The sequence below is a fragment of the Chanodichthys erythropterus genome, chromosome 3, assembly GCF_024489055.1.
Source record: "Chanodichthys erythropterus isolate Z2021 chromosome 3, ASM2448905v1, whole genome shotgun sequence".
NCBI lineage: Eukaryota > Metazoa > Chordata > Actinopteri > Cypriniformes > Xenocyprididae > Chanodichthys > Chanodichthys erythropterus.
The window spans coordinates 48,156,604-48,182,875 of NC_090223.1; the positions used below are offsets into that span (position 1 = coordinate 48,156,604).

General features: G+C 37.6%; 1 protein-coding gene across 1 annotated transcript in view; it reads right to left on the bottom strand.

Annotated features, from left to right (window-relative positions):
- Positions 1–5,588: 5,588 nt before the first annotated feature.
- Positions 5,589–26,272, bottom strand: part of gmip (GEM interacting protein) — a 29,861-nt gene continuing 9,177 nt past the window's right edge. Inside the window, exons 5-21 of the mRNA XM_067382604.1 lie at positions 23,525–23,650; positions 22,136–22,200; positions 20,806–20,913; positions 20,645–20,725; positions 20,398–20,559; positions 19,766–19,903; positions 16,919–17,109; positions 16,270–16,373; positions 16,124–16,186; positions 15,955–16,041; positions 15,716–15,876; positions 14,097–14,273; positions 12,387–12,524; positions 10,606–10,808; positions 10,193–10,520; positions 6,941–7,043; positions 5,589–6,700 (exon numbers count right to left, since the gene is read on the bottom strand). Coding sequence (XP_067238705.1) covers positions 6,120–6,700; positions 6,941–7,043; positions 10,193–10,520; positions 10,606–10,808; positions 12,387–12,524; positions 14,097–14,273; positions 15,716–15,876; positions 15,955–16,041; positions 16,124–16,186; positions 16,270–16,373; positions 16,919–17,109; positions 19,766–19,903; positions 20,398–20,559; positions 20,645–20,725; positions 20,806–20,913; positions 22,136–22,200; positions 23,525–23,650 — 2,816 coding nt within the window. The 3' untranslated portion in view covers positions 5,589–6,119. The remainder of the gene's footprint in view (positions 6,701–6,940; positions 7,044–10,192; positions 10,521–10,605; positions 10,809–12,386; positions 12,525–14,096; positions 14,274–15,715; positions 15,877–15,954; positions 16,042–16,123; positions 16,187–16,269; positions 16,374–16,918; positions 17,110–19,765; positions 19,904–20,397; positions 20,560–20,644; positions 20,726–20,805; positions 20,914–22,135; positions 22,201–23,524; positions 23,651–26,272) is intronic.

Sequence of the window (26,272 nt, forward strand, 5' to 3'; positions counted from 1 at the left end):
AATTTTACTGTAAAAACGTTTTCTATGCTGTAATAGATGTATGTATATGTATATAGCTTTAAAAAGTATAGATTGCTGAATGATGTTTTTATAAGTAAAAACTGTCTTTAAATATTTATGGGGATCTTTATGATTTGGGATATTCCCTTCATGAAGAATGCATCAGTATTATATACATCTTTATGTATATAGGAGTGCTTCATATTGCATTGATGTCTCTTTAATTAATTCTTGCAGCAATATTTTAGTCATAGTGTAACACTGAAGGTGTTTTGTGTGTTTGTGTCAGTAATCTGCGCCCTGTCTATGATATCAATGCTCTCGGTTGCTTTTGTTTACCTTTAAGTCGCCGTTTTTTTTTTTTTGTTTTTTTTTTTTTCAGTGGGCTATAGGTTTTACTAAAGAAAAAATATACAAATATGTTGGTATATAGCAACACAATATGATTTAAAGACATGAAAGGTAACGAACAATATCTATGTAGGCTAATATCTAAATTCTTGGAACAATGTCAAGTTCTGCGTCGACGCTGCCATTTTATTTTAGGTAAATTTAACATTTATTTACGGCGCACTCTTCATAGTCTACTCTTTCTCTCTTATTTGTTAGTAGTAAGACGTAACCGTTCCTTTTATTTTGTCTCATTGCTCAACATGTGTTCTTATGGAGCTCGTGCAGGTGAAGTGTCCGGTAGAAAGGCGCGCGGCTTCGGAGGCAGCACCCGCAGATGCTTTGGCACAACTAAACAACGCAACAAAAAAAAAGAAAGAAAGAAAGAAAGAAAAAAGATCAAGTGTTTTCCGGTCCAACGCCGTCACCTTCAGATTTAAAACATTGCTTCTGAAATAACGGATAGCGGTTGTCATTAATGCTTTGATTATTGCAGCCTACTTTAGAATTGCAGAAGCGTTATCATTAATAAATAGCGCAGGCCTATTCGAGATTTACACTCACTAAAACAATCGGATGTCTGCAAAATGTCTGAAAAAAAAAAAAGGAAATCAAAATCCTAATTTTTGGTAGCCTATTTCATTGTCTAAATTGATTTTTTAGAATATTCTAGTTGTATTTTGAATTTGCTTGGTGTTCAAAAAAATATAGGCTTTTATTATTATCATCATCATTTCGTTTTTTTCTGTTTATCAAAAACCCATTTTCCTGAAAATTGAAAAGTTGCATTTTCCTCATGGTTGAAATCACACACCCGGTGTCGGATCTCTTTCCCTAGTAATATTTGATTATTAAAAATACAGGAACTAATCACACTGGGATATTCGCGTTTACCTGGAAACTGTTAGCTTTTCTTTTTTTTTTTTTTTTTTTTTTTTTTTACACAGGCCTAGTTATAAATCTTATTAAACCTTGCAAAATATTTTTAAATCCTGTCTGTGAAATTTAGGAAGCCTGTATTCTAACTTTTGTAGTATAAAGGGAATACATGTTTTAATGATTACAGCTATAGGCCTGACATAAACAAATATCAACTTATCAGTCAAATTATTTCATAAATAGACTAATAAACAATCTTTCATTTACGAAATGTTAATTGACGCAATTTTATAGGCAATTGATTATTTCGTGATTTGATATTTTGATTTAGGCTAATTTGTTAAAGTTTAGTTTTAATTTAGGCCCACATTCGAAGATGGCATGACAGTTTTCTGTGATTTAATATAGTGGAAACGTAACGATATTGACAGTTTTGTTTTGTTTTGTTTGGCGAATGAGTGAAAAAGCGGCGCTTACGATTATAATGTCAGTTTGATATTTTTTTTTTACTCAAAAAACCAAACCATTTACAAACTTAAAGAAAACGAAACGTGCTTGAATCCAGTGACGTATATAACATGTGCTCAGTTTTTTAAAATTCAAGATATTTTAGGTGATATTTTATACCAAATTATGAACTATAGCCTAGCTAATGAAAAATATGTCTTTGCGGGGAGTTTAGATGTTGTTAGATATAAATGTTTTATTTAAAATGATGTTTGTTTGTTTTTTTCATATCTGCTGCTGGAAGCTAAAGTCCTAAAATAGCCTATAAGAGGAAACTTTCTTTGCCAAATGTTTGACAGTTTTACTAAATACCAATTAAAGTTGGTTACCATGAATAATCCATTAATAACACCAGCGGAGTCAAAACTGAGCGTTTTTCGCAGTGGCCATTATGCTATATGTGGTGAGAAAATAGCGTGCAGGTTTCTATGTGAACACAGTCGAAAGAGAAAAAGTTGAAGTATTAATTTTGCCTCATATTAGATGAGAACAGGTGATGCTCAGACTACCTGCGTCCGCTTACCTTGTGCTGAAACACACTCCTCCTGAGATTTCTGTTGGTAACATCAAAATACCTTTGAAGAAGAGGACGGGCAGCAGTGCTCCAAAAGCCAAACTTTAGTATTAGCTATAGTCCCAAATGCACGCAGAGGCGCAAACGCATAGCCAGACTGTGCGTGATGTTCAGGCGCGCGCGCTTTATGTGATGGAGTGAAGGCTCGGGCTGCGCGCGCACTATCAATGACTGCTAGAGGAGGGTGAGATCAAGGAGGGGTGCAAGAAGAAGAAGAAGAAGAAAACACGAGCATTTACTAAGTAGATCTGGCCTATTGTATCTCGCTGTTTCTCTTTCAGAGGAATAGTTTACTGTCTGTCTGACTGACAGGCTGTTTCAATAAAAAGATTGGTGTCAGTCTATATAATCTCAAACTTTATAGCCTAAAGATGATCATTAGACTTCAGATGAAAGACATATGTTTATTTTTGTACATAATAGCCTATTGGTCTATTGAAAGTTACAAAAACAAGTGTTCAAGTTGTGAATGAACGTGTCAATTTGTACGGTTGTAAACAGACAACAAAAGCTAATATATAATGTTCATTATAGGCTAAATACGCTATCAAATGTGTCATTTGTTCTTGTAGTCTGTATATAAATAATATAATCGTGTATATAAATATTCAGAGAATGTTTTAAGACAAAAACCTTGGCCAATGGCAGAAGCATGAATTTGTCAAAAATAGCCTAGCCTATCCAGAGCTACAGTAGGGAAAAGCTTAGCGCAGGCCTGTTACCAAAACAATGACGAATATGGAAGTTCAGGTCATTCTTGAAGTATTTAATACACCCAATTGAAAGCTAAAGATTACCTCAAACATGACATCAAATGCAAAGCAGGTCCATACGCGTCGCGTCTGCCATCTAGTGGCCAAATAGTGGCACCGGCGTATTAAATATTATGTATAGCTAATAAAATAGCATGTAAAGCAGTCAGGCCCTGATGTGGTCTAAAATAATAATTCTCCTCACTGATAATAATAAAATGCCTCACTCACTGTGTTTTTTTCTTACTTTAATGACTCCTCAGTGTCCAGTTACTCTGTGTTACTATATTATTGTTTTGAGACCTCTGATTAACCGACGTTTACGGCTTTGTCACGTGACGTTACTTAACGCTGTTCTTGATTAAAATTATTATTATTAAGATTCATAAAATAAATTTCAGAATGACCTGAATTCAGTACTTTATGTCGTTTATACTAAAGGATTAGTCCACTTTCAAATTAAACTTACCAGATAATTCACTCACCCCCATGTCATCCAAGATGTTCATGTCTTTCTTTCTTCAGTCGAAAAGAAATTAAGGTTTTTGATGAAAACATTCCAGGATTTTTCTCCATATAATGGACTTTAATGGTCTCCAAACGGTTGTAGGTCAAAATTACAGTTTCACTGCAGATTCAAAGGGATTTAAAGCTGCAGTCCGCAACTTTTTTTGGTTAAAAATGATCCAAAATCAATTTTTGAGCAAGTACATAACCAGCCAGTGTTCAAAACTATCTAATTTTCTTGTCTCATTTCACAACAGTAAGCTTGTAATAATGTTTTATATTAAGAGCGACATGGTGGATTTCCGCGGGAAATTTGAGCATGCAGCAGTTCGTCTGTGCATCATTACGTCACATCCGTAAACAGAAAGGAAGAAACAGTCTGTCCAGGCTAGTCAGTTTAATCACGTGAGGAGGCTGCTGGTAGCGGATCATTTATAGCCTTTTCAAACAGCAGCTTAAATAATTAAACTTATCATTTTGATGGCGGATTGTAACCCAGAAAGATCCAAATGACAATCATCAGTGACAAATGGTGAATCACCCGTAGTCAAAAAGCAAAAGACTTGGGATTGTGGAGTGGCTACATTAATTTAAATCTACAGGTAATGCTAATATACACAGTCATGCAATGCTGTTGTTGTTAACAATAACAATTTGAGAAAAACAGTAATAATAATTTGAATGGTTTGGCGTGATCCGAGCTAAGCGATCGTTAGATTTAATCATCATTGACAGCGTGATTTATTGTAGGCCTAATGCTTTTTTCCTCAGTTGGTCAGTGGCAGAAATGTTACTTACTTGTTCAGATGATATTTTCCAGTGAAAGTTCTTATATTGGTCATACTTTCAAGACGTAGAATCTGTGATTCTGAAGTTCAGTATCCACACCGGTGCGGTGACTGACAGCAAGCATTAGATTCATAACTGTTCGGCATATGACTGCAATTGCAGGTTTCAAACAAGAGATGGCGACAAAGAGGAAAAATCGTGGACTGCAGCTTTAAACAATACCATACGAGCAATACGGGTCTTATCTAGAGAAACCATTGCTCATTTTCTAAAAAAAATAAAATTTTTAGACATTTTAACTATAAATGCTCATCTAATGCCGCGTTCCAGGCAACCCGTAACCTGTGTTTTTCCAACCTTCTACCCCTGAAAGTGCACTGGAACAGCAGTCAAACCTGTGACTTCCCACTCGTGAACTCGTAATAGATCAATGTACTCCCAGTTATGGGTTCTGATGTCACATAGCCCGTGAAACCACAATGGCAGCCCTTACGGATGTGGTGTTTATGCAAGTGCACGGTAAAATAAAAGGTATAACAGCTTCTCTTGCCTTATGCACCGTTTTCCTCCTCTGTTTCCCTCAAATAAGTAAGGAGTAAGCACCTTTGGCTATAGAAATAATTGTTAATGATGAGCATAAGCCCCGTACGGTCCACCATGTTGGTTTGTTTACACTTTTACGCAGTTTGGCGTGACTTTCCTGGAATGCTACAAAGTCGTGAGTCGTGATTTGAAGTTGTGACTTACGGGCTCAAAAACCTGCCTGGAACGCAACATTAAACTAGCGCTCTTCTACTTCTTCTCTATTAGACTGCTAAGTGCATTACTGCCCTCCACAGGTCAAAGTTTGAACTAAATTATCATATACAATATGCTAGTGCAAGGGCAGTAATATACTTAGCAGTGTCTACAGGAGAAGAAGAAGAAGAAGAAGAAGAGGGCTAGTTCAAGATGAGCATTTATAGTTAAAATGTATAACATTTTTTATTTTTTTTTAGAAAATGAGCGATCGTTTCGCAAGATAAGACCCTTATTCCTCGTCTGGTATTGTTTAAAGCCCTTTGAAGCTGCTCTGAAACTGTAATTTTGACCTTCAACCGTTTGGTGCCCATTGAAGTCCACTATAAGGAGAATAATCCCGGAATGTTTTCCTCAAATTTCTTTTCAACTGAAGAAAGAAAGACAAGAACATCTTGGATGACATGGGGGTGAGTAAATTATCATAAAATTTAATTTGAAAGTGAACTAATCCTTTAACTAATTTCCAATTCTCAAACTAAAGATCTGTTAAGCATTATATAATGCAGACGCAGCAATTTTAGCTAATGATCTTAACATTTTACTATTGTAGAGAAAATCTTTTTCCTGTTTCTTGTTCTGTGGTTGGGAGGAAAAAAACAGCCAGTTTTTGTTGTTGTTGTTATTATTTCCATATATTGTATGTTCATCCCAAAGGAATCATGTTTCAGCATCATACATCTATACAAGACAGGCTGTCTATGTATAACAAATAAACACAGGTAAATCTGTGCCAAATTTCCAGTGAGAGTGGAAGTGATGTAACTACACTGTACGTCATACACCACAAAGCAGGAACACTAAAAAATGTACAGGACATAGCCTACCAAATTCTGTGGCTTTACAGCCTAACATGGGATTTAATCCAGTGAATTTAAGGAACCCCATCAGTGAAGTAAACATTAATTCTGCCTCAGTCAGTGTCAAACAAAATGGAGCTGCTCGCCCTTCCCCGAATCACTGCGTTTTAGCCTCAGTCCAGACAGAACCTTCTGTGCCATCCTCTCCTCCGTCGGACGCCTCCTCAAGGATCGGATCAGGCGCTCTCTCCCCCCCAGGGTGTTGTTCGATTGGTTGGTATTTCGTTGGTCTATTTGGCCCACATGTTCTTTGAGTGAGGAAGCTACTGCTTTAACCCCTTCTTCCGATACCGTCCTTTTTACCTCTGTGTGAGGTGCAGTCTGACTCTCAGGGGTGCATCCAGTCTTATTCTGTGGGCCAGGGGTCTCGTGTAATCGTGAGTGAGTTTTTAGGGGGGTCTCAGGATCAGGAGAGGAGCTGCGGCTGCTGTCTGCACTTCCCGACACAAGTCCTCCCGCGCTCCCAGAATTGTCCTCGTCCCGCGACTGAGAGCCTGCTTTACGTAATTGTGCTCCTGCCGAACCTTGTCGGTAATACTTGACTGGCTGCCTGCTGAAGTGACCCCTCGACTGAGTTTGTAGTTGACTTTCTGCAGCCTGCTCCAGATGCCCCTGAGGAGATGCTGTCGCCCTCATAGCCAGGACTAGAAGATGTACAGAACAAAATTAGCCTTTTATTCACTACAATATAATGAAACAAAACTTTGCATTTGAGTTTTAATAAGCGTAATCAAAATGTATCATTTAGACTACAAAGATCATTTGTTTGCTTATGACAACAGAAAGCAGAATAAAAATCCGCAATGCCACAGAAACACAGAGCGAAAGGTTTGCGCAAGCAGCCAGCTGGCATTGAATTTGAATGTCTTTTAAAGCCCGCCTACCTGCTCTCTCATTGGCTTCTGGGCTCAGCTGGTCCATTGCTTCATTGGATGACGACTTGTCAGAAATATAACCCTCGCTTGAATCTCTCTTGATAGTGCGATTCTGTTAAAATGATAAAAATTCTGAATGTAAGTTGACTAGAGAGCCATTAAGGCAGAAGAATCATTTAGATTTTTTAAGTATTATATTGTAGATAAAGTGGTTGCTAAGTTACTCGGGGTTGTTGCTAGGGTGTGGCTATGCAGTTGCTATGGTACTCAGGTGGTTGCTAGGGTACTCGGGTGGTTGCTAGGGTGTTGCTATGCGGTTGCTAAGGTACTCGGGGGGTTATTGCTATGGTGTTGCTAGGGTACTCAAGGTGGTTGCTAAGGTGTTGCTATGCAGTTGCTAAGGTATTTGGGGTGGTTGCTAGGGTGTTGCTATGTGGTTTCTAGGGTACTCGAGGTGGTTGCTAAGGGGTTGCTAGGGTACTTGTGGTGGTTGCTAAAATGTTGCTATGTGGTTGCTAAGGTGTTGCAATGCAGTTGCTAGAGTACTCAGGTGGTTGCTAGGGTGTTGCTATACATTTGCTCGGGTATTCTGGGTGGTTGCTAGGGTACTCAAGGTGGTTACTAAGGGGTTGCAAGGGTACTCGTGGTGGTTGCTAAGGTTGCTAGGGTGTTGCTATGCAGTTGCTAGGTACTCGGGAGTTATTGCTAGGGTGTTGCTAGGGTACTCAAGGTGGTTGCTAAGGTGTTTCTATGTGGTTGCTAGGGTACTCGAGGTGGTTGCTAAGGTGTTGCTATGTGGTTGCTTAGGTATTCGGGGTGGTTGTTAGGGTGTTACTATGCGGTTGATAGGGTACTCGGGGTGGTTGCTAAGGTGTTGCTATATGGTTGCTAGGGTACTCGGCTGTTTTGTTATGCGTTTGCTTGGGTATTCTGGGTGGTTGCGAGGGTGTTACTATACTGTTGCTAGGGTACTTGGGGTGGTTGCTAAGGTGTTGCTATGCAGTTAATAAGGTATTCTGCTTGGTTGCTAGGGTGTTACTATGAGGTTGCTAAGGTACTCAGAGTGGTTGCTAAGGTGTTGATAGGGTACTCAGGGTGGTTGTAAAGGTGTTGCTATGCGGTTGCTAGGGTATATTGAGTGGTTGCTAGGGTGTTACTATGCTGTTGCTACGGTACTCGGGGTGGTTGCTAAGGTGTTGCTAAGCAGTTGCTAGGGTACTCTGGGTGGTTGCTAAGGTGTTGCTATGCAGTTAATAAGGTATTCTGCTTGGTTGCTAGGGTGTTGATAGGGTACTCAGGGTGGTTGTAAAGGTGTTGCTATGCGGTTGCTAGGGTATACTGGGTGGTTACTAGGGTGTTGCTATGTGGTTGCTAGGGTTTTTAACTTTCTATTCATCAAAGAATTCTGAAGAAATGTATCATCTTTTCCACAAAAATATGAAGCAGCACAACTTCAACATTGATAATAATCAGAAATATTTACTGATCATCAAATCATCATATCAGAATAAATTCTGAAGGATCATGTGACACTGAAGACTGGAGTAATGATGCTGAAAATTCAGCTTTTCTTCAGTGGAATAAATTACATTTAAAATATATTAAATAGAAATATTAAGTTTTTTACTGTATTTTTGATCAAATAAATGCAACATAAGAGACTTTAAAACAATCTCACACAGACCCCAAATTTACATCTATTATATTATAATATTATATATCTGCCAGTCAGTGCTGATGATATTAAATGTGCTTGTCCAGCCCTATTTGTAAGAAACCACTAGCCTACTAAGACAATCTTAACCTGTGAAAAACCTGCTAATCAGAAATTCTTGTTTAAACTCTTCTAGTTAGAGGAGACTAGGCTAATAGCTATTATCATCCTCCAGGCTTTTATAGCAACTTGATGAGGAGCCCCAAAGCACAGTGCAGCAGAAGTAAGACTCTGACACAAGCACAAGCACACAGGCAAGCAAAAGCAATCATCACAGAATAAGCGTTTAATCCCTCTAGGCCTTTCCACGAGCACGGTGGGACAATTCAGGCCCAAGCAGAGCAAGAGCGGCTCAAGCAGATCAAGATGAACTCTTTCGTCCACACGAGCACGTCCACCTGTGGTGAGCTTTTAGCATCGTCATGACAACAGGCAGCTTAAAGCACGGACTGTGTTTATTCGACTTACACCGTGTCCTAACCAGACGCGACACGCGATGGAAATGATCTTTTAAGATGTGTTGTCCTAACCAGCTATGGCGGCGATATGCGAAGAGCGACACAGGATTTTAGAAATCTTAAAAGCGTCTAATGTGAGTTTGAATGTCATTTTGCGTGACTATTATAGCCATACTGTCTGGGAGCAGCAATGGATAATTCACCTCAGATCTTGAACATAAATGAAAGGAAATGAGAACATTCAAAATGTGAACTAAACAAGTGTATTCCATGACAAAGATTGTTGTATAGCATGTTTTTTTAATAATATTAAAATGGTTTTTATATTTATTATTATCCATTTGAATGCGAGTTAAAGTCACCATGAAATCAAAATGGACAATTTTTAATTAATATATTTTTTATTATATTATTATAAAAGTGCCCTAGTAATCTTTAATCAAACTAATTATCTTGCAGCTCTTCTCTTATCTGATGATGTGTTTACTGGCGTGAGGGCGGGGCAACCTGTCACTTACATGAGATATAGCAAACCACAACAATCCAATCAATTCCCCATGGACAAAAACAAGTCCCGTCCTACATTTTTTATTTTTCCAGAAGCCGTTTCACTTGAATATGCATCACAATAGGTGCGTTAAAGTCACTTTCATTAGCCCAAGATGGCGGTGTACCTTCTCTTATTTTTTTTAAGTAGGTTTTTAACTCTAGAAAATTAAAAAAAAAAAAGAATGCATCAGGTAAGTTTTGCTTTTTTGTTTTTATTTAATTTATGAAAATTCCCTATCAACTAGAGACGTTGCATCCATACGGCATGTTCATCCATACGACATTCATAAATACGATCTTTCCAACATGCACCAACTATCACAGCTTCAGTTTCATGCCGATTTTAAGTGCGCTTGTAGAGAGAGAGCCCACCCACACGCTCTTCTGATTGGATGTGATATTTGATTGATATCGACACATCTCGTGTCTGGTGTCCACAAACAAACTGCTTCTCACTAGGATCTCATCGCATCGCGTCTGGTTAGGTGTTAGCGTGGAGCTACTGATTGCTTGAATTTATTATTCCTTCTTATTGCCTACCTCCAGTGAGCGTGGACGTTCCCTGGACGCTGCTCCGGGGTCCTGTGAGGAACTGCTGGCAGGAGAAACGGGACATGTCGCTCTGGGTGGGGTGTCTGGGAGGGGTACCGTGGGAGGCGGTGGAGGAGGTGTGCTGGATCTCGTTGCGGAGCCGAATACTTGGTCATAGTGTGAGATCATGAACTCCACGAGAAGAGCCTGATAGCTGGTTTCCAGGAGAGCGATCATCGACACGTCCCCCGACACCAGGGGCCGCAGGAGCGTGGGGCCAAACACGATGCCCAGGTTTCCTGGAGACATTTTGTTTTCTTCAAATTGTTCTGCCACCCTGAAGAGAAGAAAGTGAAGGATTAATAGCAAACTACATCATTTAGATGAGCTTTAAATGTACAGTAATTTCACACATATGGTACCTGTTCAAGTGGGCCATCATGTGCTGCACTGTGTTGTAGTTACACAGAGGCAATCGACCAGTCAGCTCTCTGAGTTTGACCACAATACTGTCCACAATCACTACAGTCTCGGCAACATGGTCCTTTTCACTAAGCCTCTGAATCTCCTTACCCACGTTGATGAATTCGTTGTAAAGGTCAAAGGTGAGTAACGGCTCTGGAAGCTGTGAAAGAGGAAGATGGGGTGTTGGCACCATGAGGGGTTTAATCCCAAAATATGCTTTAAGTAATGAGAAGATTACTGTAAGGTCCAGAAACCACCTTGCACACCGAGTCTGATGTGCATTAATTAATCCGCTGGGAAAAAATTCAAAATAAAAACAATACAAAATGGAGTATTCAAACAGTGATTTTGTTGTCCTCTCTCTTCTTAAAAAGAGAAAAAGAAAGAGGAAATATCGGGTCCATCCAATCCTGAGGTTACGTAGAGAAGAAGGAGAGTCCCACCTCCTTACCAAGGAGCTGCGGGATTATCCTGTGCGATTCAAAGTTTACTTCAGGATGTCAGTGACTCAGTTTGATACTTTGCTAGTGATACTGGAGCCACATATTAAAAAGAAGGCCACCAATTTCCATGGACCAATTGATTCTGAACAGAGATTGGTAGTATATCTAAGGTATGGACACACACACCAAACTGTGGCATCTTGGAATGGTGTACGCCAGGCATTGAAACCAGCATACATTAGGCTAATCACCTCTCAAAATGCTTGCTACAGATGCAAAAAAATGCAGAAAATTTAACCAGATCCGAATTTTTTATGACGGACGAATATTTTGGAGGCAGTGTGTAAATGTGATTGACACAAGATGAGGTCATATTTATTTTTTAATGTGTGAAAATTTCAGACTCGGTGTGCAAGGACCTTAACAGTGGAATTACTATTGAAAAACTACATTACCCATGATTCTGCAAAATAATCAGAGAATAACAACAAGCAAATGGCATATTTTGCAATAAATGTAAAATATATTGTTTCTATATATAAAATATAAATCTTTAGCTTAATAGTTTTGTATTCGTAATATAGTAATATTTTAGTTTATGTTATTTGCAATGCTTCATGGGATTGTAGTACTTTCCCTCATAAGAAGTATTGTAATTTTGCCCAATTTTCAAATAATTTTTTTTTTGTTTCAAATAAATGTTTGGGTCCCACTTTATATTAAGTGGCCTTAACTACTATGTACTTGCATCAAAAAATAAGTACAATATACTTATTGGGTTCATATAGTATTGCAAAACACTTTTGCTGCTATTGAGGTGGATACGGGTAAGGTTAGGGACAGGTTTGGTGGTATGGGTAGGTTTAAGGGTGGGGGTAAGGTGTAAGGGATGGGTCAACAGTGTAATTATAAATGTAATTACAGATGTAATTACATGCAGGTGTTTTTAAAATATAAGTACAATGTAAAAACATGTATTTACACAATAAGTGCATTGAATTAAATTATCAATTTAAATGTAAGTACATAGTATTTAAGGCCACTTAATATAAAGTGGGACCAAAGTTTGTTATGTTGTGATTCACCTCGTAGCTGGTTGGTTTGGTTCATGGATTATAACTCTTTCACAAAGACTTTTTAAAAATCCTAATGGGAAAGTATGATAAAAAATAAATTCTTCCGGAAACAAGGTTGCTGAAAAAGTGGGCACTGTTGTGCTCCATTTCAGACTAGATTTTTGTTTTACTTGAACTCACTCAGAAAATGTGAACTTACTCAAGAATCCTTTTTTTTACCTCTTTGAAGAAGTGCTTGAGTACGGAGGTGATGTCATGCGGTGAGAGGTCACTGAGGTCAACTTGGTCTTTCTGGATTTCAAAAGCCTGGCATAACTTTAGAATGCGAGGTTTGGAGCCACTGATTCTGTACACTCCCTGTATACGGAGACAAGAACATAAGAGTGAAGACAACTAGAAGAAAATATGATTGTTTGCTTGTCCCTAAATGACTGGGTCCTTTTGAGAGAAAAGTCCTGTTTGGGGGATTTATTTTCTTGACATCTGGCATCCCAAGCAGGAAAGATAATAGTCATGATTCCGGCCAACAACTTGCCCCATGATTTGAGGTTTCATTCATGTCTGTAGTAAATCTTTATTTAAATCAGTAACCCAAAAGGCTGGAATACACTACTCAACTTTTGCCCAGATTTTCATCAACACTAGTTGATGTATATCAGTCATTCTGCAGATTTTAGCTTCCTACAATGATTTCTAGTCAGAGGATACCAAACATATCAAAGTTTAATGTAGGGCTGCACGATAATGGATAATGATGATTATTTTGCTCAAAAATTATAATCTTGATTATTATTATTAATTATATTGTTTTATTATATTATTTGAAGAACAAATATATATATATTTATATATAATTTTATATAATAATATAACCATGCATGTGCATGGTTACCAGATTAAGAAGATTAAAGCCACGTTTCCACCGCAGGAACTTTCCCCAGGAACTAGGGACTTTGTGGTGATACTCGGTGTATTTCGACCGCAGTAACCAGGGTGAAGCTCTGGGTAAAAATTTCCCCTCAGAAAGTCCCTGCGCACAAGGTTTTCGGGGGTGGGACTTGGGCACTGCACATGCTGATTGGTTGACTCCACGTAGCATTTTATTTCAACCACCATTTTTTAAAAGTCTGTGCGTGCAGTAAGAGTTGTTTGCTATTCGAATCAACATTGGCATTTAAAAATAGGACCAGTGGACCGACGTCAAGGTTTAGGCTTCATTAAGCTTATATAAGGAGGACGAAATCCAGCGGGAACTGGAAAGTCGTACACAGTCCTACGTCACCAGACTTAATCTTCGTGGTACTTTAAACTGCGATAGAAACGTAAATAGCAACAGGTCTGGGGGAAAAAAGTAATAGGTAATTTTGGGTAATTTTGATGGAAAAGCGGCTAAAGTAAATCACTGGGCAAAAAATGTATCCTTTTGAGAGAAAAGTCCTGTATGGGGGATTTATTTCCTTGACATGTGGCAGCCCCAAGAAGGAAAGATAATAGAAGCTTGTGACCAATGCAAGATAACGGAAAACAACAACAAAATGTTTTCAGGAAAAATAATCAATGGGGAAAATACAGTGACGATTATTATTAATTAATCAAGAAAAGCAGAAATCGTTATCACATCCCTAGTTTATTGTGTTCAGAACAACTTTAAAGTCTAGTAGTGTGTGCTCCTCAGTTGTTTAGTGTATGATGCCCGGTTTTCCTCTGTAACCGTTTACAAAGCCAGCAAGTGTATTATGTCTAGTGTTTCAAAATCTTTCATAGTTTAAAAGTTGCCTAATATATTCCAGCCTTAAAACTTAAAAAACGTAAAAGTTGCCTTAGCAAGCACTAATAATACAGATCGGTGTTGGAGTGAGTCAACTAATCAAGTTTCTTGTCTCTCTCTTTAAGACATTTTACAAGATTAATGTTTTCCTTTACTCCTACCTGGACTCCGAGAGCCCTGTTCTCAATCTCTTCGGTGCAGCGCAGGACAACGAAGGGCACGCAGTCTGGGATCTCTCTGGGCAGCAGGGAGAACTCCATCCCAAAGATGAATCCCCTCCTGTGCTCACACTCCATCTGGCACACCTCCAGGCACTTCCTGTGGACTGCAAGGCCACACTGGCAAGAGAGGAGCAACAGTCAATCTGCCATGTTCATCAGTGGCTCTTTTCTATTACTAACCAGTCATTTAAATGTCACTTTCATCACACAACTTAGAGCACGCTTTTTTATACGATCAGTTCACCAGGAGTTAAGTTAGCTTTACTTAAGTGAACAATAGAGCACAATTCTATTCATTTTTCTTCATAGAGAAATTGATTTTTTGTGGTAATGTATAAACCTTTCAAAGAATGACCAACTATGGGCTAATAAAATATGGTGATTGGAGTGATTTCAACTTTTGGGCCTGGTTTCACAGACAGGGCTTCGATTAGGTCAAATTAGGACATTTAAGTAGCTTTTATAAGCATGCCTTAGAAAAAACATTACTGGTGTGCATATTTTAAGATACTGTATGTCAGTTAAGAAAGCTCAAACATGCATTTTTGTCTGGGACTAGGCTCAAGTCTTGTCTGTGAAACCGGGCATGTAACTTTTAAATATTCATGTTTCATTTTTGAATTCCTGGTGGATAATTACACTACCAATAATCCTGATGAGAAACTCGCCTTTAAACATCCTTTTTCCTCGTTGTTTTTTTTTTAAATTTTCAAATGCTTGGAATCAAAGTTTGCAATTTATTTTGGAGCTGGTTGGATTGGTGCATCACTTTTTACACTAGTTTTACACTAGTGTTACACTAGTTTTACACCGTTTTACACTAGTGTGTTTTCGTTTTAAAACACAAAAGTTTTGCTACCTCGAAACCTCAAAAACTGAGACTTTCGAAAACTCTGGGTAGCGTTTCAGTATAAACGGAGAGTTTTGAAAACCATGGCATGGCTGCCCACATTCGTTCTGTGTAACCTTTGACGACTGCGTAAACAATAACATGGAGACTGAACGGCTTTGTTGTCATTTTTAGCAGTCAAAGTGTGGTTAAACTGCATTTTTTTAATACTGCAGCTGCCTACATGTGCAAGAGACAACTGTTTACACTTGTATGCGCATACCCAGTGTGCACGAACGGTCATGTGACGTGTTTTCGGCCATGTAGTGTAGACGGAGATTGTTTCTCAAAACGCTGTGGAAACGCCAATGTAGACGAGGATAATTTTTGTTTTAAAACAGCCGTTTTAAAACAAAAACACACTAGTGTAAACTGGGCCTTAGTACTCCTTAGGGGCTGTTCACACAGAAACGGTCTTTTAAAACTTCTTTTTAGAATGCTGTGTCATGAAAGATACGCTGCAAAAGACGAGTGTTATGGTCAAACACATGCGTCTAGCTCATTTACACAGAGAAACTTCACTATGGGAAGATTTTATTTAATGGCCATGAAGAAAATGAATTCGAAAAGTACTACCCAGATCCATAGCTGTAATAGAAAAAAAAGGACAACATGTTCTGCACAGCTGAGATCTTTAACTAAAAGCCACGGGCCCTTATCCGACACTCACCTCCTCACACTCAATCCCATTGACCAGGATGTAGTTGTCACATTGCTTACACTTGACCATCTTGCTCTTCATTTTTCTCAGTCTGTGGGTCAAGGCAGCACGCGATGCAGTTCGTGGTTTGCATGACATTCCGTTGCTATCAGATAAACCCTCTTCACTCTCTGCACACAGGTGAAGAAAAGTCAACAACTACACTGTCTGCCATTAAAATGCAGAAAGGGCAAAAAAAAAAATCATACCTGCTTCTTGAAGAGCGTTCTCATCAAGATCATCTGAAGACATGGTTCCTGTGGAGGAGGCCTTGGGCAGCTTACGGCTCCCATGAGCTTCAGGGAGGAGAGATATTAGTAACTCATTTACAATATCTAGGTGGGACAGAAATAAAATGTTGCAAAATATTTTTTCTACCTGGACTGGACAGTGATTCAAGACTTCCTCCTGTGCTGTCTCGGTCACTGTGGCCAGGCCGTCCTGTACATCAATAAATAACATGAAAATGTTCAGGTTCACTTCAGCTGGACGAGTTATATGTTTATGACAGAAATCAGACGTACGGCTATCTACTAAACTGCTGCTGTGTTTCAGATCATCGGGTAGCGCATAGAAATCTTGTTGGTAACTCAGAGTGCTTTGTTTACGCCGTCCTGTTGGTGATGATCTGTGAAAATAAAAGGGGTAAACAGATGATGTGGTTGCATTTGAAGTTAATACACAGCTTTAGTTGACTGCAGATGCTTTGAGACAGAAATGCTTGAGCTATTACAGGCAATTGAAAGAATTCTCGTAAGCTCACCAAAGCTGCATTTCATTGATCAAAAGCAGTGAAACTGATCTGTTAAATATTATTACCACTTTAAATATCCATTTGAATAGATTTTGAAGTGTAATTTATTTCTTTGATAGCAAAGCTTAATTTTCAGCATCATTACTCCAGTCTTCAGCGTCACATGATCCTTCAGAAATCATTCTGATATGATGATTTGATGCTCAAAGTACATTTCTTATTATTATCAATGTTGAAAACAGTTGTGCTGCTTAGTATTTTTGTGGAAACTGTGATGGATTTTATCAGGATCCTTTGATTAATAGAAAGTTCAAAATATTTATTTAGTAGAAATTATTAGAAATGTCTTTACTGTCACTTTTCATCAATTTAATGCATCCTTGCTGAATAAAGATTACAAGATATTTTTGTGTCCTCACCTCCTGCTTTGGGGGATGAACTCCTGGAACATGAAGTTCTGGAGAGGCTGGTCGGCCATGCCTTTTCCCAGGATGTACTGCAGGTAGGGTTCACCTGGCTCACAGGGCCTGCAGGTCAGCTCCAAGTTCTGGTAACCCAGAGGAACCGGCTCAGTCTGCTGCCGCTGGTAATAGAACATGTTCACTGTTGCCTGACAGAAGATTAAGACAGAGACTTTGATCAAGAAGTCATGGATGAACATACAAATGTAAGTGTAAACTAAATACACTGAACATTTTATAAGTAATGCTAGCCAATGCAAAAGTCATCGATATGCTCCTGAGTGGTTACTTAATAGTTCATATCAAAAGAGCCCACTCTATACTATACTTGTCTCTGTGGCATTTTTGTTTTTTGATGATTGATAGACTTTCACTCTTCCCTTCATTTTAAGTAAGCATGTCATGTGGCCCTGTTTACACCTGGTATTAAAATGTGTTTTGGTCAATCGGATCACAAGTGGATTACACTAAATACACCTGTAACGGGGTGTAAAACATTTAGAGCTTGTCCACTTTCAACCACTTCCAGAGGCATTTGAAAACGCATTTGTCCAGATTGCTTTCGTAGTGTAAACGCTCATGTGGTCAAATGTGTTTGGACAGCCACAAAAGACTGTCTACTCACTGCCTACTGACTTAATGCGTAAACATTATAGGACGCGCGCTAGCCAGATGGGATTTAAACTTTGTCGGCTGAAGACTTGGTTTGGATTGAAAAGTCTGGAGGTGACTAGAGAGGACATCAGCTTCAGTTTGGATCCAGCCTCTTAAGAAGACCTCAGATGACCAACACCTATGAAGAGACGGTGCCAACTCCTGCGAGGACTTCAGAAGACGCAATCATCTGGATCAACATGCACATTCCCAAATTTCTATATATCTTAATTATTGTTAATATGCAATTCATTTTTCCAGGAGCTCATTGCTTCTACCTTCAGTTAAACTGCTAACAGTGATTGTAAATTAATTGCCTAAATTATTACATTATTTGCTAACTGCATTCTTTAAATTGTAATGTTGACATGCATTCTCTGTAAAGCTGCTTTGAAACGATATGTATCGTGAAAAGCGCTATACAAATAATGTGAATTGAATTGAATTGAATACAAATAAATGTACCAAGCACAATGTTCTCTCACCATTCCTGATCTCTAACGCACTCACAGTGTTTGCTGTGGTCTTGCGGCTATCAGAGCAGAACGAAATCTGCTGCTGTCTGTATGTTTTTCCATCATCTCATTGTGAGTTCATATGTAAATTGCATAAGATTATTTCATCCCTTAGATCAAAAGATCTGAAAAAGTCCATACATTTACTAGGGCAGCAAGATTGATCGAAATTAAACTGCACGCGATTTGGCAATTGGCTGTGATTTTTTTATGCCCAGCTTCTCAGTGAAGTACGGCTAAATGCTGCTCCATCTCAAAACCAGAGGGCGCTCTCACGCAAAAACTCCAATCATGCCCTGCAGAAGAACGATTTAACGCACATCATTACAAGAAATCCCTCACACTATCGCTGTAGCTGAATAAACAAAAGATTGAAACGCTTTGAATAAACATGACTAATAAACTCACGACTACGACAATATATGGTGGTTTATCTCAGTTCTTCAAGCCTTCTCAGGTATTTTCATGATAATAAAGTATATTTATAATGCAATGCTAATCGACACATAGCCTTTTTCACTGTATAGAATAGTATGAAATAATATGTTGTGTCTTATTCTGTGTTAGAAACCACATCATCTCACAGAAGGGTGTTTTCAAACACTCAACTGATGTTATGAAGTGAGTTTAGAGAACAGACATTTTATTAAATGTTGTCTTTTGTTGGACCAGAGGTTCATAAATGCTTCTCATGCTTGGAAAGATGTTTGACGCATGTTTTTTTCAAATGCACGTTATAAGCGACTCAAACTCGCAGCGCTTTCAGATGGAGCAGCATTTACTACTGATCACAGAGCCGTGATTCACTAACAAGCTGTACATAAAAAAAAAAAAAATCGCAGCTGCGATTTCATAATCGCATATGCATGATTTGGAGTTAGTTTTGATTAATCGCGAAGCCCTCCCTTTCAATGAAATCAGGACAGAAGTGGTCAAAACAGACAGATTAAAGGAACACTCCACTCCACTGATATGGCTAGGAACTATACTCTCATTCCGGCGTAATAATCAAGGAACTTTGCTGCCGTATCATGGCTGCAGCAGTGCAATGATATTACGCAGCGTCTCTCACAAACGTCTCCATGGTTGCAAGACACGTTCCCTGTGAAAGCAGGGGCTCACGGGCGCTGCGTAATATCATTGCACTGCTGCACCCATGATACGGCAGCAAAGTTCCTTGATTATTACGCCTGAATGAGAGTATAGTTCCTAGCCATATCAGCCTAGAAAATCACAACTTTTCATTTTCTGTCGGTCTTAGTACACGATTTAACTACAGAAGAGTCAAGTTTTAAATAGGAAAAATATCAAAACTCTTTGTTCATTTTTGAGCGAGATGCTAACGGTCTAATCAGATTCAATGAACTATGCTAAGCTATGCTAAAAGTGGTACCGCCAGAACCGGAGATCGGCTGAATGGATTCGAAAACGGTAAAACTCAACTGTTTAACTCTAGGGGAGTTGGAAAATGAGCCTATTTTCAAAAAAAGTGGAGTGGTCCTTTAAAATAACAGGTATAAATGGGTATGCATCTCCCTCATCTACTTGTGATCCGATCAACTAATTTTTATTTTATTGTATAAACATTTACTTTTCGTCTTTTAGCCTCCCAATCTGTCTCTAAAGGTGAACCCACCTCTTTCAGCACAGTGTCTCCTTGACAGATGAGCTTGCGGATGTGGACAATGATTTTGCGCTTCACCTTCTCCAGGTCTTTTTGATGGTTGTTTGCTTCAGACACACACTGCTTGTACAGCATCTCAGTCTCTGTAACCTACATGGTAGCAAAGCACAGTGATAAATATCATATTGAAGTGATAATGAACATGACACATATTTATACTTTCGGTTATCTGCATTATTTAAACAAGAAATACTCTGAAATGTTTAGGAATCTCTGCTCTGAAACAATTTTCTTCAGAACTAGCGTATTTTATTTATTAAGGGAAGCATATTATAATCTCACATACATTTTTGCGCACCCTCTGTACGAGTTTGTTTGAAATTTTCTAAATGTTCCTTAAATTACAGGTTTTGCGGTGTCTATTTTTAAAACGAGTCAGTCTCAAGTTCAAAATAATGTATTTAATCAGTGTTATCTACATAAAATGTATTTCCTAAATCTAAATAATTCTGAAAAATAAGTTTTAAAATGTAATTTCCTTTAACTGAGGTTAAAATGACTTTTTCTTTAAAACATGTACATTATGTAATAAATGGAAAGATTGAGCCATATAATGTTAGAATGAGCCATATTCTCAGGATGACCTTAGTTTGGGCGTCATCTCTGGACTTCCTCCGCTTGTCCAGGGTCTTGTAACCCCCTGTCTCCTCTTCGGCTTTGGCCGTCATGGCTTTGGCCTTCTCTAGGTCCTCACAGCGCTGCAGGTATTGCTGTCGTGCCCTCTTCAGCGCAGACACAGCATCGTTCTAATCAACAAAACATATCGGTCACATTACTAGACTGATACATGAACACACAAATGCAGTATCAACCTCAGCACTAAGAACTGACCATCCTCTTCTGTTCTTTTGACCACTGCTCTTTGAATTCCCGTCGCCATTTGTCGATTTCGTTCTTCTTGGCAGAGAGAGCCTTTGGGATACGTCACATATTATATGTTACAGATTTCTTATATTTGTCATAAACATTGATCAAAATGGATGTTTGTGCACCTGGTAGCAGCGCTGTTGTATGAGTTCAGCAGTCTGTTTGGCTGATGTGCTGCTTTTGAGATCATGGTCCAGGGCCAGGGTGTAGATATACTGCAGAGGCATATTGTCCTGTGGAGTGTGTCCAAACAGATTTAACAGCATTAACGTGGACTGACAGTATACAACATGTGCCTTATGCAACAAAATAGTTGCATTAGGGTGTTTGGTAACTTATGAATTTTGTTTTTATGGCACAGGAACAGGTTTTTATTAAATTTGATAAAATGTTTTCCTTTCTTATATGAAAGCCACATTTAGCATTTTACCATGATTATTTTTTAAACTCTCTCTCTCTCTCTCTCTCTCTCTCTCTCTCTATCTATATATATATATGTATATATATATATATATATATGTGAATTTAGGTTAATTGGGACACTTTTTGCCATTGAAATGACTGGGAAAAAGTGTCCCAATTAACCTGAATTCACCCCTTATATATATATATATATATATATATATATATATATATATATATATATATATATATATATGTGTGAACAGCTTGTAACAAAACTTAAAAAATGAGACGTTCCCAGACTTCCTAGATTGTCTATGAAAGCTAGAATGAATTTTAAGTTAATGACTTGGACGTTTTTGCCTGGAAAATAAAACTATCATAACAGTAATTACCTCATTTGTCGATGCTTTCTTAACTCTTTGTTTATTTTGTTATTAAGAGGGAAAGTGAGCAGCAGGCAGCACATATTTACATGTATCTAAAAGTCGCTCTCAAAATCGTGGACGGCGTCAGGATGATGGCAAAGGTATTTCCAATTTTTTTTACTGCGAAGATGAAAGAAAAAGAACTTCGTCGTGTGAATATCGTGTCCTTGAATCACATTCAGCCTCTTTACGTGTGCACGAGTTCGAGTTGCTGGCTGCAGTTCACTTAACCGCCACCGGTGTCGCTAATAACAAGGGTTTCCTTTCATTAAAAAAAATACAAAAATTTAATTTACAGAATTTACATTTAATGCTACAGAATTCTCCAGCAGGAATGTGTATTCACTGCTGAACATTGTTAGTAGAGGAATAAACTAGTCGTTAGAGTTTGATGTTAGAGTTTTATAAAAGTCCACAGGGCCAAACATGCTGAATAAACTCTCATTAATAATAAAATATAAATATAATATAATATAAAATAAATATACAGAATAAACTCTCATTACATGTTTTGCACATACACACACACACACACACACACACACACACACACACACACACACACACACACACACACACACACACACACACACACACACACACACACACACACACACACTTTTACCTGTTGAGCAACACATGACTTGGCTGCATCTGCTGCTCTCATGATACTCTTTGCAAACTCTTGCTCTGCAAAACAAACAATATAATTTTATAATCATATAATGCTCAGAATCGAAATTGAAGAAGAAAGAGGTTAATAAGCAAAACCCACCAAATGGAAAATACCACTGATAGAAATAGTTTGCATCTGTATTGATGGACACACAACAAAGTGCTTCAAAATATCAATACAACGCATTAGGTGACATAACCTTATCAGGTCATAACCCATTAGCAATACAGTTCATTGGAAAATAGGATATTCAACATCACTAATTCCAGGAATACCACACTGTAATGTACTGTATGCTTTTCCTCTTTTGTTCATTCATTATTATTGATTCCTGGCATTGGCTCTGTTATATAGCCTATTCTGAGTCTCTTATTGCTCTGGCCATTTATCATACATGCATCTTTATGACTATGTTTCTTAACACACTTAAGTACACTTTTAAAGAGTATACTTTGTAAAAATGTCAAATTAAAAGTTTTACTTTAAACAATAATTGTAATTTTATTTAATGATCTTTTGTTGTGCATATATTTTGATGTGTTGACTAACATATAAAGCACATGTAAAGTACTTGATTATCATTTTAACTGTAGTGTCATTCAATATTACATTTAAAAGTCAAATATTTTAAATGTACTAAATTGCAACTTCATCATTACAAATATGTAATTATGTGACATACAAGTTTCAATAGAAATTACATTAAAGTTAGTTTACCATAAATGCTTGTCAGTACATTCAGCAGGATAATTTAACCACATTTCAAAGACAATTTAAAGTAAATTGTAAATTACAATTTAAAGATGTGTTTAAGTCCTATGTCATTTGATGAAAAACACTCTAGTTTAGCTAATTGCATTTAATATAAATGTAAACTATAATAAATTTTCATTTAATTGTTAATAACATGTCGAAAACATTACATTCAGTTCACACTTAAGTATATTGTTTTCAAAGTATGCTGAAGTGTACTTCTTTTATTTTTTTTTACCAAGGGTGACCTATCAATAACCTTCAACTAGAGGGCGCTATGAGAGATGAGGTGTTAAAGGTTACTTCATCCTATTACAGGTGTTGTTCAGCACAAGTCATATTCTCTCAGAGATCCAAATTTAGATTCTTATGCTGTTTACAGGAAGAGGTTTCTCGGCTACTTTTCCAGGCAGAAACGATCTATAATTACTCGCAAACAAATCCAGCCTAAACATAATGTGTCAGCACATTGAAAATAAGTCTAAATTTTAGTTTTCTGACAGTTGGATGTATGTTCCTCTATGTGAGTCCTATGACTATTTGACAGACATTAGTGTAATCAAAGCTTAAATTTAAAGCACTCACCCAAGCTGATTCTTTTGTCCATCCAGGTCAGCAGGTCTTTGGCATAACGGCACCACATTTTGGCGTACTGCAGGGCGAGCTCCACGCCACCCTCGCAGCGACAGAGGGTCAGGTCGGCATCCTGGGCTGAGGCGGAATACATCAGCATCAACGGATTGTATGCATGCCTTAGTCTATGCAAACTAAACCCCGCTCGGGAATAACAACCAGCTTTAACGATCCTGTAGTAGGATGTCACTCATTACTCAGAGAATAAATCTGCTGTATCTTCTTAGGATGTAAAGGCAAAGCTTTGGAAAAAAAAACAGTACATGCTCAAAATAACACAGACAAAAAAATAAAAAAATAAAAAAAATAATGCAACTTAATTGTTAAAAACAATGTGTATAAAGGTGAAGCACAGAATCATAACATCTATGATAGTCAGAAGGAAAAGTCGAATCCCTGTGACTTTCCAGCACAATATTCCGGATTGGTAATTCAATATCCATGCAAAATGCCTGTATAGGGAGCTCCTGGGCTCGCTCAGTAGTGTCCAAAAGGCTTTGGGTGTGTGAGGATTTCACAGAGACCGAGACAGTTCACCCTCCCTCTGTCTGCTGTCTCCTCCCTGTGTATTAAATGCTAAAAATCTGATCTGATCAAAACCTGAGAACTAAAATCCTGAATTGTCGTCATCATTCCTCAAATTTCTGTTGAAATGCCTCTATCCCACTTGCATCCTGCCATACTTCCTGGCTTGTCATGTTAAAGCATGTGTGTGTGTGTGTGTGTGTGTGTGTGTGCACCTTTGGCACAGAGGGGAGGGGAAATAATCCAGGACAGTAGCAGACTGAATAGTGATGGTCTTTAGATTAGGGTGGGGTTGATTTCCTGATATAAGGATATAGATCTCTCATCATTACTTTACGGTCTTTTAAACACACTCTCTCACATCAAATTCAGTTTGACGTTACTGTCACACATATTGTTAATTATTTTCTCAGCACAATTGTACACACAGTTGAATCTCATGTCAAGAACATATGCAGGTCATATTTCACTCCAAAATCAAGAAAAAAACAATTTATTAAAAGATATATAATAAAACAATTAACCTATTTTTAAAAACAATATTTTTTGTATCGTGACACTAACATTACCGTGATGTGAAAGAATCTTATTCTCATTATGTAAAGTGAAAATAAATTTCACTCTCAGTGTCATTACCATGATGTGAAAAATCTCATTGTCATCGATGTAAAAAATATCATTCTCATTACAATTATGCAAAAAACATCGTTCTCATTACCAGGATGCGAAAAAATCTCATTACCACAATGTGAAAAATCTCATTATCATGATGCAAAAAAATCACATTTTATTTACAATAGTTCAAAAATATTCTCATTACCATGATGCGAAAAATATCATTCTCATTACCATGATGTGAAAAATATGTGTCATTACCATGATGCAAAAAATCGAATTCTCGTTACCATGATGCGAAAATACCATTTTCATTACCATGACGCGAGAAATTTCATTCTCATTATATGCAAAAAATATAATTCTCAATACAATGATGCAAAAAATACCATTCTCATTACTGTGATGCGAAAAATATTCTCATTATTGTGACGCGAAAAATATCATTCTCATTATATGCGAAAAAATATTCTCATCACTGTGATGCGAAAAATATCATTCTCATTACCGTGATGCAAAAATATATCATTCTCATTACCGTGATGCAAAAAAATGTCATTCTCATTACCGTGATGCAGAAAAATATCATTCTCATTACCGTGATGCGAAAAATATCATTCTCATTACCGTGATGCGAAAAATATCATTCTCATTACCGTGATGCGAAAAATATTCTCATTACCGTGATGCGAGAAATATTCTCATTACCGTGATGCAAAAATATATCATTCTCATTACTGTGATGCAAAAAATATCATTCTCATTACCGTGATGCAGAAAAATATCATTCTCATTACCGTGATGCGAAAAATATCATTCTCATTACCGTGATGCGAAAAATATCATTCTCATTACCGTGATGCAAAAATATATCATTCTCATTACCGTGATGCAAAAAAATGTCATTCTCATTACTGTGATGCAAAAAATATCATTCTCATTACCGTGATGCAGAAAAATATCATTCTCATTACCGTGATGCGAAAAATATCATTCTCATTACCGTGATGCGAAAAATATCATTCTCATTACCGTGATGCGAAAAATATCATTCTCATTACCATGATGCGAGAAATATCATTCTCATTACTGTGATGCGAAAAATATCATTCTCATTACCGTGATGCGAAAAATATCATTCTCATTACCGTGATGCGAAAAATATCATTCTCATTACCGTGATGCAAAAATATATCATTCTCATTACCGTGATGCAAAAAAATGTCATTCTCATTACTGTGATGCAAAAAATATCATTCTCATTACCGTGATGCAGAAAAATATCATTCTCATTACCGTGATGCGAAAAATATCATTCTCATTACCGTGATGCGAAAAATATCATTCTCATTACCGTGATGCGAAAAATATCATTCTCATTACCATGATGAGAGAAATATCATTCTCATTACTGTGATGCGAAAAATATCATTCTCATTACCGTGATGCGAAAAATATCATTCTCATTACCGTGATGCGAAAAATATCATTCTCATTACCATGATGCGAAAAAAAATATTCTCATTACCGTGATGCAAAAATATCATTCTCATTACCGTG